The sequence below is a fragment of the Notamacropus eugenii genome, chromosome 2 (assembly GCF_028372415.1).
Source record: "Notamacropus eugenii isolate mMacEug1 chromosome 2, mMacEug1.pri_v2, whole genome shotgun sequence".
NCBI lineage: Eukaryota > Metazoa > Chordata > Mammalia > Diprotodontia > Macropodidae > Notamacropus > Notamacropus eugenii.
In genome coordinates, this window is record NC_092873.1 from 354,092,164 (window position 1) to 354,105,386 (window position 13,223).

The following is a 13,223-nucleotide window of genomic DNA, read 5'->3' on the forward strand; positions in this document are numbered from 1 at the left end:
TCTTAATCAATGATTTTTGACTTATACTTGATTTCTTAAGGTCCCGCAGGAAGCTGAAAGGAGATCCTAGGTTAGTGGTTGGCAGGTCCCCAGGAGCTCTGGTCTGGGATAAAGGTGGGTATCTTACCTGGGGGTTTCAGCCTCTGAACCACGGAGAAGGGCGCTCTGCACCAAGCCTGTCAAACTTGCAATCTGCTTCTCCATGGCTTCCATTCTCTCCCTAGAGTGTATAAAGGAAAGGCCCAGTGAAGAGACAGCCCCAGTCAGGGCTCTAGAGACTGAAGTTCCATCCCTTCCCCCCAACCTATAAAAACACAGCTCAGACGCCCTTGTTCTCCCTACCACTGGGGTGGGTCTATCAGACAAACTCCCCCTTCTCTATTCATGGCCCTGAATAATTTTTTTTAATGAAAGCCATAAACCATTCATTTTCACCAGCTGGTTTTTCCCTTTCATCAAGCCCATACCCAGGCCCACAATAAGGTTGGGAAGGGAGATCTGGCCCTATAGCTGTCCCCTTGTCTCTGCTGCTGAGGCCTCCTTTGGAGAGAGGCTGGGCAGGGATGAAAAAGACCAAAGGCTCTAGACCAGATGGGACCCTTCTTCCTCATTTCTCTTCATCTGTTTTTTCAAACTGCAATCTCACTTCTCTAGGGGCCCCTGGTGTTCTTTCCCAAAGGACCCTCAGGAGCCCGCTCAGCATAGGGTGCACCTGACCTTCCCTACTTGCACACACTCAGATTTACATGATACACTAACATACACTCACATACAATGTACAACTCTTCAGCCCCCCCACCCCCACCAAAAAATATCCACTCAGCCCAGGGGAGGTTCTGGCCAGTAGCCAAGCCCCACCCCAGGCCATCCCAGGTCCCCCTTACCTGGTCTCTGTGTCCTTGGCTGGCACCGGAGGCCCAAAGCCTGCCAGTGGGCGCTCCCCAGGCCCTGGGAAAAGCTCTGATGGGGGCACCCCAGAAGATGAAGAGCCCCCCCCACCCCTTGGCTTGCCCCCTGGGCTCTCGGCAAAAACAGAGGATGATGAGCCAGAGTCCTTGCGGAAGGACTGCCTGACGGGAGAAGAACGGCTAGGAGGCCCAGAATAAGGGCTATGGGGCGGTGGAGGGCCGCCCTGGGGTGCTGCCACCTCCACCAGTTTCTGGGGAGAAGCAGGGGGCAGACGGAAGCCAAAGCCATCCCCATAGAGTGGCCCGCTGCTGCCAGTGGCTGCTTTGTAGAGGGAATCCTCCAGGTCAGACTGTAGGGCAGTAGCGGAATATGTGCTGAGGGATCGGACGGAGCCCCGTTTATAAAGTCCCCCACCGGGGTAAGCGAAGGGGTCCCCTCCAGCCGAGGCCAGGCTCAGGCGCCCCTCATGGAGCAGCCCGTAGGGGTCTGCATAGAGGCCCTCCCCTTTCACTAACATCACCCCTCCTCCCTTGCCCGCCAGGTCTTCATCCGGTTTCACGTCCCGCCTCTCCAAGATGGCACTGGGGCTGGGGGAGACTCCTGGGGCAGGGGGCACACCCCCTAGCCTTTCTGAGTGGTGGACAGGGCTGCCAGCATAGGATGGGGGGCGGCCCCCACTCCCTCCTGCATAGGAGAGCCTGGATCGGGAAGGTGAGGCAGAGGGCAGGCCTGGAGGTGGGGAACCTGAGGACAGGTGGGGGGCCGGGGAGAGGTTGTTCAGGCGGCGGGTAGGAGATGACTCTCGGGAGGCGTAGACCATTTCTCTCTGTGGGAAAGAGAACACCCAGCCCCATACTCCATGTTATGTTTCATATCTGAGCTACCCCGACCTCAGATTTATGATTACTAACCCTATTCTTTAAGATGCAGTTTTAAAATTCAACATCCATCACTTGCCTACTCTGAGCGATTCAGAGGTGCAGGGGCTAGAGCACTGATTGAGAAGACCTGAGTTCCAATGTGACACTAAATGTGTAACTTTGGGCAAGTCATTTAATTTCTGTTTGCCTTGGTTTCTTCATCTGTAAAACAGGAATTAATGATAGCGCCTGCCTCTCCCAGGATTATTGTGACATCCAAATGAGACATCTGTGAAGTGCTCAGCACACAGTAGGTACTACATAAATGCTACCATTATTCTGTTTCTATGCTATTTGCAAAGCATTGAGCCAAGCTCTGGGAATAGGAAGACAGAACTGAAACAGTCCCTGGCCTCAAGAGGCTTCTATTCAAATGGAAGGACTAGCATGGACAAAAAAAAGGTAAATACAAAGTAATCTATGGAGGTGGGGGCGGGGGGAGATAAGGGCACCCAGGAGCATCAGGAAAGGAGATGGCAGTTGAGCTGAGCCTTAAAGAAAACTACATACAGATTCTAAAAGGAGGAGTGCATTAAATGGGGAACACAAGGCAAAAAGGTGGAAGATAGAATGTTGGTTCAGGGACAGTAAATAGGCACTGGGGTGGGAATACAGAATTCAGAGAGTCATGGAAAAGAAGGCAGGAGGGTGGAGCCGGGTAGTGCCAGGCTGATGAATTTGCCTTTCATCCCAGCAGCACTAGGGAGCCCCTGAAGCTTTTTGAGCAAGGGAATAACATTATCTTTAGGGATTTTTCTTTAGGAATATCATTTTGACGGTTATGTCAAAGATGGGGATGGGGAGTGGAAGGGAAGGTTAGAAGCAGTGACATCAGCCTGGAGAACTCTGCAGTAGTTTAAGTAAGAGGTGATAAGGACCTGAACTAGGGTGATGATCATGTGAGTGGAGATATGGGAACAAATGTGAGAGGTATCATAGAGGCTTGGCATCTGATTGTCAGAGATAAAAGAAGAAGAAAGCACTGAGGACAACTCTGAGGATGCAACACTGGGTGACTAAGAGGATCATGGTACCCTCAAAAAACCCTGAGAATTCTTGAGTGGTGGATGAAGGGAGGGGGATCAGAAGGGAAGGGAGGAGAGTGAGTTCAGCTCCAGTTTCAGACAGACTGAGTTTGAGATGTCAACAAGACTTCCAGGTGCTGTCCAACAGGCAGTTGGGACTGGAGGTTAGAAATCTGAGGTTAGAGATCCAGAGAGCCTGGATCTAGATAAATAGATGTAGGGATTGTCTTTGTAGAGATAATAATTGGGCCCAAGGGACACAAGAGGGAACTTAAGAGAAAGAAGAGAGAGATCCAGATGGAGCCCTGAGGTATGCCCACAGTTAGTGGGCAGGAGGATGGATTAAGCTCTAGCAAGGGGAACTGGGAAACAGCAGTGGGGAAGACAACTTGGAGAGAACAAAGTCAATGAAATTCTCAAGAGAAGGCAGCAGTGTTGAAAGCTTACTGCTATTTCAAGGAGGAAGCCTGAGAAAATACCATCAGATTTAGAATAATTTGCCCTGACTTTGGAGACATCCTTTCTGTTGTCTGCCCTCAGTCTCTCCTACTGCAATTTTGGCTTATTTCCTCAGTCCCATTCCTATAAGGTTATTCTTCTGCTCAGTACTGGTAGAAAAGTAGATGGAAAAACAAAGAGATAAATGGGGTGTCCTCTGAAAAGGCTCCAGAGGGGTCAGGAAGGGTAGATGCATAGGACTGAGGGCTTATGAAGATGGTAGTTACAGGTGTTGGATCCATTTTCTCTCATAGTCCCATGAAAAGCCTATTTCTCTTCTATCCTCTAAGACTTATGGCCCTCCAGGTTTCTGCCATATGGCTTTTCCCAAACTAGGTCTCAGCCTAGGCAACTAAGTAGTGCTGTAGAATGAACATTGGACCTGGAGTCAGGAAGATCCAAGTTCAAATCCAGCGTCAGACACCTATGAGCTGTGAAATCCTAGGAAAGTCACTTCTGACTGCCTTAGTTTCCTCAACTGCAAAATAGGAATATATCTCAAGGTTTTTGTGAGAATCAAATGAGATATCTGTAAAGCCCTTAGCACAGTCTGCCACATAGCACACCCTTCATAAATGCTTGTTCTCTCCCTTCTTTCCAATGACTTGCCACCCAGGCACCTCGTGAGCCCCTCTACACATCTCTTCACTGCCCTCCCCCAGCTTCAGAGCCTTCAGTCCTTACCCGAAGATCCCCATTAGTGAGGTGGGAGCCAGGAAAGGCAGAATAGAGTGGTTCTTTCCTGTAAATCTTGATAATACTTCGGTCTTGGATGTCCCTGGGGAGAGATGAAGGCATCACTGACCCCCACATCCAAACACATAGACTGAGTGCCCCTCACTGAACATTGAAAGAAATGATTGTTTTTCTCTTCTATTAATAATCAATTATTAAATTAGGACCAAGGTTTTTTCACTTTTTTATTTCCTCATTCAGAAATCAGCCCCTGCAGGTGATTCTGGTAGCCTTTGAAGTGCAAGGCTGATTCAGAGAGGGAAAACTCAGATCTGTTCAAAAGGTAAAGAAATTTTGGTTTAGGTGAATTAATTAGGATTCTGGTCCAGTCTGCTTTACTCAGACAGGTCAGGGAAAATATGGATTCCATCTTTTGTCTAGATTACCCCAGAGGGATGATGTGGGTATAGATAAGTCTCTTTGACCAAAACTGAGTGATCCGAGTCGTCTCCCAGCCCCTCATTAGAATAAATCCTCTCATTATAATGTCCATTTTCTCATTACTTATTAACCAATCAGAGTGGATTTCTACCCTCAGGTGCACCCCCCTTTCCCAAAGGCTTTATAAGTATTGAAGGTTTCACAGGTTAGATCTCTTTTGGTGTTGATGGGACAAATGAGCTCTTTTTGTTAAGCTGCTTGCTAACAGTAGTTAATAAAATCAATTATAATTTACCCAGAAACTCTGTCAATCAAATATTTTTACTCGCAACAACTGCCCTGAGCTTCATTCTATAAAATGGGGATAATAACAGCACCTACTTCACAGAATTTGCGAGGATCAAAGCAGATAATATATGAAAGCATTATATAAATAGGTGGTGTTAAAATCATTACCATCTCACTACAGGGATTGGTGGTGTATGGGAAAGAAGGGGGCTAGACAAGGACCCAGGAGTCCAGACACCTCAACCCAAGAGTCAGAAGGAGATCTGTGCAAGGATACTATCAGTTAATTCATCAATTAGTTAATTAATTCATCAAATAATCCAGAGGTTGATGTGCCAGCGCTAAAAATACAATGAATGAAATAATCCCCACCAACAAGGCACTTACATCCTAGAGCAGAACTTGCCTTCACATTATCTCCCTCTCCTCCACAGGGAAAGTGGTAGAGGTATTCCTTGCACCTCCTGCCTTTAAATGGAGAGAAGCAAACCAGTCCCTGAAGCATAAATGTTGCTCCCAAACCCCTGCCCCCTTACCGGACATCCTCAAGCTCATAGAAGATATTTCGAGCCTCATCTTTGATGAGGATGGCTGTATTGGGCGACTTGAGCATGCCCATGGTGAGCTTCTGTGGGAACATGTGAGCGATGAGGGCATGGAGTGTGTCCAGGCTGCTGACCTCATGGGTGATATGCACCCGACGTGTCTCTTCCCCGAACTGCAGGAATAGCACCCCTTGGAGGGGCAGGATACTGAGAGTCAGTCACTCAGCCCCTATCTCTGACCCACATCTCAGCCCAGCCTGCTATGAAAAGAGCTGGGGGAAAACTTTCTAGGAAGCAAAGGAGAAAGGGGGGGGGGGGGGCGGTGCTGATGTGGCTAAGTTTAGACTCTGGCTGTATACACCGTATTGGAGCTGTGTGGTCTTTTAAGGCGTCTCAACACTAGCTCCTGGAGAGTGGGTTGCAAGAGAATCCTGAAGCATATGAAACCTGAATGGGCAATATGGATGCCCCATACAACCACTGGTCTGATACCACTGGTGACCTTGCGTCCCCATGCTATTCATTTTCCCAACTGGATCCCAAGAGAATTACAGCAAAGAGAAAGAAATGGAGAGAAAGGAGCTGAGACTGAGGAATTAGAGAAAGAGAAGCCCAGGGAAGGAAAGAGAAAATAAAGGAGGGAGGGGAAAGAAGAGCAGAGGGCAAGGAGGGAGGGGCTAGGGTCAGAGGAAGCACTGAGTGCTAAAAGGTAGTGGACTTCGAAGGTAATTATGTCATGTCTCCTCCCTGAAGTTGGACTTATAATGTCCCATCTACCTTTAACACTCTCTGATTCAGGAAGAGGGGAGGGGTCAGCAGGGATACAATGGAAGAGAGGCAGAGGAAGAAAGGAACCTGGGGAACGGAGCTTTGTCTGGCTAGTAGACCGAGAGAGGGGCAGGCTCTGGCGGAATCGATTCATCCTGCTGAAGCCGAGGGGCAGCTCAGCCTCCGACATGGTCTCCAGTGACTCAGCAGAGGCGAAGGATAACTTAGCTGCCTGATCTGCCAGCCCTGGCTGGGCACCTTGTGAGTGTCGGGAGCTTCGAGTCTGGGGCACGGAGAGGACACAAAATAGAACACAAAATAATAGCCTTAGTCAGCCTCCCCCCACTCCATTCTGTTCATTATCCCTGATTCCAAACATATAAGGCTCACTGATCTAGAGCTGTGAGGGACCCTCAGAAGTCATCTGATGCAAACCCCTCATTTTACAGATGAGGACACTGAGACCCAGAGAAGTTAAGCAACTTGCCCAAGGTCACACAGCAAGCATCAAAGGTGGGATATGAACCCAGGTCCTCTGACTTCAGACCTATCTTTCTTTCTTTCCACTACTCAAATGTCCCCACTCATTTCATTCTCAATCCCTCACCCACATGCTCCAAACACACAAAAGGTGGCCTCTTTAATCAGCACCAAAGATCCGCAAACCAGCTCTATCCCTGATGTGCTGTGTGACCTCAAGAAAGTGACTTAAGCTCTCTGAGCCACATTTGATTTAGGGTGGAAAGCATGGGATTCAGAAAGAGAGAAATCTTCTCTGAGACCCTTGGAGATAGAAGAGAAATCACTGAAACCTAAACAAGTGGCCACCCTGCTATTTTAAACTCAAAACAAACACCAACAATGGACCTATTTGGAGGGGAAATTAACCGCCCTGTAAATTGCAGCATTAACTCCAAACATTAACTAAGCCACCATGAAGATCACTTCTCCTAGTTAAAGCTAGGGAGAGGGTTTGGGGTGCATTCTGCAACTGTGATGTCACACAGGTGAACTTGGGGGCAGGGGAGAAAAGAGGCTGGTTCCCAAGTCAGAACTGCATCCAGAACACACACCCTCTTCTTCCTCTTTTCTTCCTCCTCCCCCCATCCCTTGTCAGTGCCCGTTTTAAGGACTGGTTTAAATGGGAGTCCATGGAAGGCACCTTCCCATCCCATCCATTCTCATATCCTTGTGCTGCACAAGCTGGCCCTCTCCCCACGTCACCCCTGCCACCATATGCCATGAGCATGTCTGGTGAACGTTGGGAGGAGAGTCCTGCTAGATCACAATGAGGACTAGATCTGATGTAAAAAACTGCATTGGAAGCCTTGCCCTGATCTATTACTCCCTCTCTTGTGACCTTAGGCAAATCACTCTCTCTTCTCTGGATTTCAATCTCTTCATAAAATGTGGGGATTGACTCTTTTGTTTTGTTTTGGGGGAAGGTGGCACTGAAGGAAGCTAGACCTGTTAGAGCCAACATAGGAAGAAATCCAAGAGTCTCAACTCTCAACCCCAACAAATGATGGGCCTGGAAGTCCATACCCTCAGAAGACACAGGTATCATGCTGAGATCAGACTTCCATGACCCTGAAGCTGAGTGCCAGTATGGCAGACAGGGAGGGAGCACCAGTTCTAGGCTTTGCCCAATGTTCCTCATCCCTTCAGACCCCCAGGGCCAATGGGGTTGGGAGTCCCCCAGTGGCTGAAGGAGCCAGGCCTGGCCTAGCCAGCATGGTGCCTGTGCTTGGGTTGCCAGGCAACTGAAAAGGTCAGTAGTTGCTGGGCAAGAGAGGACAAAGGGCTGTGGAATTCAAGGCAGATGGAGGGAGGCTTGCAAACATGAAGAGTCTGGCATAGCTTGCAGTTGCAGTGGTTACCCAAACCTAGCAGGCAGGCATTTTGGCCAGCTGGAGGCATCTGGAGACAGGCAAGGGAACAGAGTGAGGGCCATGGAGCAGAAGGCACTGAGAGCAGAAGGGTAGGGAAGTGAGTGGGTAGGGAGCAGAGATGGTCCTGCTAAGCATCCTGGGCAGGTTTATGACCTGACAGGAAGATGTGTCCTCTTTAATCTCCACTTATCTCATGGGCTCCTCTGACCTGGCATGCTCATGGGGGCCAGATGCCGCAAGGGCACTTCTTTTCACCTTCTTGCCATCCCTTGGGTGAGAAAGAAGGAAGTGGGCTGTCAAAAGGGACTTCCCACCTAAGGTGAGAGAGAAAAGGGGAACCTGTCCATTGTTTTGGGGACATAACCTGAAATTCAGAGGCCTGGAGTTAGAGTTAAGGGAATAACAGACAACAGCACCCCTAAGCTCTGTCATGCTCTCAGCTTCTAAGTGCTATGAGCGATGCAGAAGGAAAGTAGACATGAACCCCACAAAGGCAGGCGATCTATAGCAAATGTTTTTGTTGTTCAGTCATTCCAGTGGTGTTCGACTCATCATGATCCCATTCTGGATTTTCTTGGTAAGCATACTGGAGTGGTTTGCCATTTCCTTCCCCAGCTCATTTTACAGATGAGGAAACTGAGGCAAACAGGATTAAGTGACTTGCCCAGGGTCACATCTCCAGTAAGTGTCTGAGGCTAGATTTGAACTCAGGAAGATAAATCTTCCTGATTCCAAGTCACATGATTTACTCACTGCACCACCTAGCTGTCCATAAAGCAATGCCCAAGCTCATGCCACCTGAGAGCTGGACAAAACCTGAACTCCAATCATGGAACCCTAATCCTTGCCAAATACCCCAAATCAGGCAAGATGATCCTGAAGTCGAGTCCTGTGGTAGACAGCAATACCAACCAGGATGAGAATGGAAGAGCGGTAAAGGTCTCCTGCAAGGGCCTTGCCAACCTAGGTAGAGGAGATGGGGAACCTCACCATAATTAACATGGCCCAGGCCCCTACCTCCAACAGTCAAGAAGTGGCTTTTCTCCTGCTGAGTGCTTTCTCCTTCCCCACCCAGACAAGCCTCTTACCCTTTGCCCTAAATGGGTGTGTGGCACACCTGGATGCAGGCCAGGCCTGATGAATGATACAGCCTTAAAAAGAGGTGTTATGTGGTTGATGTTGCTGGATGGTTTTCCTGAACTGCATTTCCCCTTCCTCTTTCAGCTTTATTCTGTTACAAGAGATGGCTAGCCAAGCAGGGAACGAGGCAGGGGAATAGTTCAGAAATGAAGGTGAGACATTAAAATAAAAGCTAGCAATACATTTTTTTAAAAATGAAATGAAAGTGTAAAGGGGAGCCTTTCTGGCCTTGAGACAGTTTAAATGAAGTTTATTCAATGCATATGAGCAGAAGTGACTTGTTCCAATCTTGCTCCCCCCTTGCCTACGAATGAAGAACTCCACCTTTACTGACGTGACCATCTTAGGTTTGAATCTAATTTTGCCTGATATTACTTTCTCTCCTGAATACCCAACTAAGCCAACTCCCTATAAGCTTCAGGCAAGGGACTAATTGGCATTGGTAGAAAAAATTTCTCACCGGAAGCTCGCTACACCAATGAAATCACAGATCCAATCCCCCCTTCCCTCCCTTACCCTCCCCCAGACCCAACAAATTACCTAGCAAAATTGTATTTTTAAACCAATAGCATCTCAGTGGGATTATAGAAAGAAGAGTACTTACGCCTAGCCTAGTTAGGCCAGGAGATGGGGGAAATCTCAATACCCCAGAGGCTGGGCAGGGGCTGGCAACTACAAAGAGGAGGCTGCCTCTCCCATCCCCAGCAGGTTGGGGCTCGTTTGGAAGATAAGGAAGAGAGGCCTATGGTTCAACTGAGATGGATGTTTCTTTAGACAAAACAGGAGGATCTTTTCCAGGGACTAGGACTGTATTCCAAAATACCCTCTATAAAATGAGGAGGTTTTGCTTCTGAATACCCTCTGTGCCATCACCCCATCCCCCACAAGTCATGGCGGGTGCCCAGGTTTTCCCCAGCAACAAAACCAACAGCCTCCCCATGGCCCACCGCCCCCTACCCCTGTGAGATGCCCGTGCAGACACACACAGAACATGTGTGCAGTGGGAGGGAGGTGAGGGATAAGCACATGCAATTATCATAGAAGCGGGAAATATCAGACACACTGACCTTAAAACTCCAGTAGTTGGGCTGCTGACAGAAATAAGAAAAAAGAGGGTTATGTGGGGGCTGTGATGGAAGATGAGAAGCCCTGGGGACCCCTGGGAAAGACTGCCTTTACTCCTGGCTGCCTCATTTGGCCCATTGGCCCAAAGGGAGGGGCTAGTGGATCTCCATCCCTTGAGTTAGGTGCTTGCTATGAGACCTGGCAAGCTGACCCACCCTGGGCAGGAAAGAAAGGAACCCTTGGGGAGGCCAGAGATGCTCTCCAAGGTAGCTTAGGGCCAGGAAGCACAGCAGGAGGAGGAGCAGCATCCAGGGCTGGCAGAACTTAACCATCCAAGGCCCCATTTACTCACCCAAGACTCTTTCATTCACTCAACTGCAGTATCTGCTGAGTACTCACTCTGCACAAGGTCATATGCTAGACTTTCAGGGGGATGTAGAAATGTATAGGACGGTCCCTAAGTGACAGGGGCTTACGATAAAATAACAGCTAACATTTCTATAATGCTTACTATGTGCCAGTTGTAAGCTGAGTGCTTTACATCTATTATCTCATTGGAAGCTCATAAGAGACCTAGGAAGTAGGCGTTACTATCATCCCCATTTTACAGATGAGGAAATTGAGACAAATAGAGAGTAAGTGCCTTGTCCAGGGTCACACAGTTAGTATCTCAGACTGGATTTGAACTCAGATCTTCCAGACTCCAGGCCCACTGCTCTATCTACTTCACCACCTAGTTTCCCCTAGCAGGGGAGAGATGATAGATGGACACTTAACTAGAGGACAAAGCAGGATGCACAGAAATAATAAGTTAACAACATTTATATAGCACCTTAATACTTACAAAGCCCTTTACATATATGCATTATCTGACCTGATATATACAGCAATTTTGTAAGGCAGGTATCATTGTTCCCATTTAGCTGAGGTCAGCTAAGTGACTTGTCCAAGGTCACACAGCCAGCACAATGCTGTCAGAGACCTGATTAAGAACTCAGGTCTTCCTGACTCCGGGTCCAGACAACTAAATATCTAATAAGAATTTTGTTGAGTAGTACAGACTAATAAATAGAGACAAAGAGCAATTCAGGCCCACGGGGATGACCAGAGAAAGCTTCATGGAGGAGGCAGCATTTGAGTTTGGCCTTGAAAGACAAGGAGGCTCTCACTGGATGGAACATAGGAGAGAGGATGGAGACCCACGGCTTGGAGAATGAAGACTGAACAATAACAAGCTGGACAGGAGAGTGGCATGGACAGACCCACCTGCTCATCAGGAAGACTGACCAAGCTGGACTGAAGGGGAAGAGCCTGGAGACAGGGGGAAAAGCCTGGAGACAGGGAGATGAGGTAGACTAGGAGAGTCCAGTAAAGAGATAAGGTGGCCTGAACTAACTCGGAAAGAGTTAGTGAGAAGGAAAGGAGAAAGTAGATCTTAACTTTCAAGGTTCCAACTGGTGAAGAAAGCTGAGAGGGATAGGAACTCTGGCCTGACCCCATGTCTCTACCCCTCTCCTCCTTCTCAACCTCAGGTTTACTGCAGGAGCACAGAGAAAATTCCTCAGAAGAATAATTTCTGGCAAAGGGGCCCAGCAGAGGTCCCACTGTACAGATGACTTTTTTTTAAAGACTAAATCCATGATTTCATTGGGAAAGGGAATGAACTTCCAGCGAGGAAATGCCCTCTACCAAGGAAGCTCAGTATCCTACTCTGCAGCAGGAGTCACAAAGGCAGGATATGTCAGAGGTGTGGTCAAACTCTAATAGAAACAGAGGTCACTAATCTATATATAAGAATCCCTTCAGGTCATATGGTGACTTAGAAAACCACTATGTTCTATTATACTTTATTTTGTTAAATATTTCCCAATTGCCTTTTTAATCTGGTTCTCATCATACTAGGAAGTATCAAGGGCCCCTGTTTGACACCTCTAAACCATTTCACTACCTCTCCTGACACTGATACCTTGAAACATATAACATATTGAAATTTTTTGTTAATTTTTTACTCTGAATTTAACAAATGCTCCAAAAACATGAGAAGTTCCTTATTAATAAATAAATAAAAGGATTATTTAAAATTCTGAATCCCCATTCTATAAAACTTGCTTTTTAAAAAAAAGGTAATAAATTCAACACGTGACTTTTAAGGCTTTTCTGTTTATAGATTGTATCCTCCAATTTTTTAGAAAAAGCACTACACACACCGCACACACACACACACACACACACGCACGCACACACACACACACGCACACACACACACGCACACACACGCACACACACGCACACACACACACGCACGCACACACACACGCACACACACACACACACGCACACACACACGCACACACACACACACGCGCGCACACACACACACACACACACGCCCTGATGGTATTACTACATACACCTGATATATGAGACTAATTGACTTACTTGAGTTCATACAGCTAATAAGTGTAGGAGAGGTAGGTCTCAAATCCAGGGTCTCTGAATCCCTAGCCATCAATACCACCAGGCCCTGGGATACAGGAGCGTCCAAACACTTGCACTCAGGTGTCTTGAGCAAAGCACTGATCTTTCTTACCAAGGAGAAGTTGGAAGCAGAGAACACCATTAAAAAGCTCTCCACGGAAAGATAATGAGGGCTTGAACCAAGAAGGGAGAGGAAGGGTGGCTCAAAGGAATGAGGGAGGAGTAGAACTGACGGGATTTGACAAATAAATAGAAGATATGTGTGAAGGAGGGGGCATCAAAGACAACTCCCCAGCTTTGAGCCTGGCTGACCGAGAGGATGCCAGTGTTATTCACTAATGATCAGGGATCAAGATGCCCTTGGACCCTCGAGCTTGGCAGCACAGGTAGTTTCTTGAAGATTCTGGGGACCCCTCAAGCAAGGATTCATAACCTGGGATCCTTGAACATGTTTGTAAGATTTTGTAACTGTGTCTTAAGATAACTGGTTTCTTTTGTAATCCTACGCATTTTATTTTATGCATTTAAAGACACCATTCTCAGTAGTGGTTCATACCCTGACTCCAAAGGGTCCAAGGA

At 47.7% G+C, this 13,223-nt stretch overlaps 1 protein-coding gene across 11 annotated transcripts in view; it reads right to left on the reverse strand.

Moving 5' to 3' along the window:
• SRCIN1 (SRC kinase signaling inhibitor 1) overlaps positions 1 to 13,223 on the reverse strand; it is an 87,349-nt gene that overhangs the window by 37,145 nt on the left and 36,981 nt on the right. For 6 of the 11 annotated variants that reach the window (XM_072646235.1, XM_072646231.1, XM_072646243.1 and 3 more), the window contains 6 exons: positions 10,169 to 10,192; positions 6,157 to 6,352; positions 5,293 to 5,491; positions 4,037 to 4,130; positions 885 to 1,735; positions 128 to 220 (listed from right to left, as the gene is read on the reverse strand). In XM_072646235.1, the coding sequence (XP_072502336.1) occupies positions 128 to 220; positions 885 to 1,735; positions 4,037 to 4,130; positions 5,293 to 5,491; positions 6,157 to 6,352; positions 10,169 to 10,192 (1,457 nt within the window). The remainder of the gene's footprint in view (positions 1 to 127; positions 221 to 884; positions 1,736 to 4,036; positions 4,131 to 5,292; positions 5,492 to 6,156; positions 6,353 to 10,168; positions 10,193 to 13,223) is intronic. The other 5 variants (XM_072646233.1, XM_072646236.1, XM_072646240.1 and 2 more) reach the window with 2 other exon arrangements.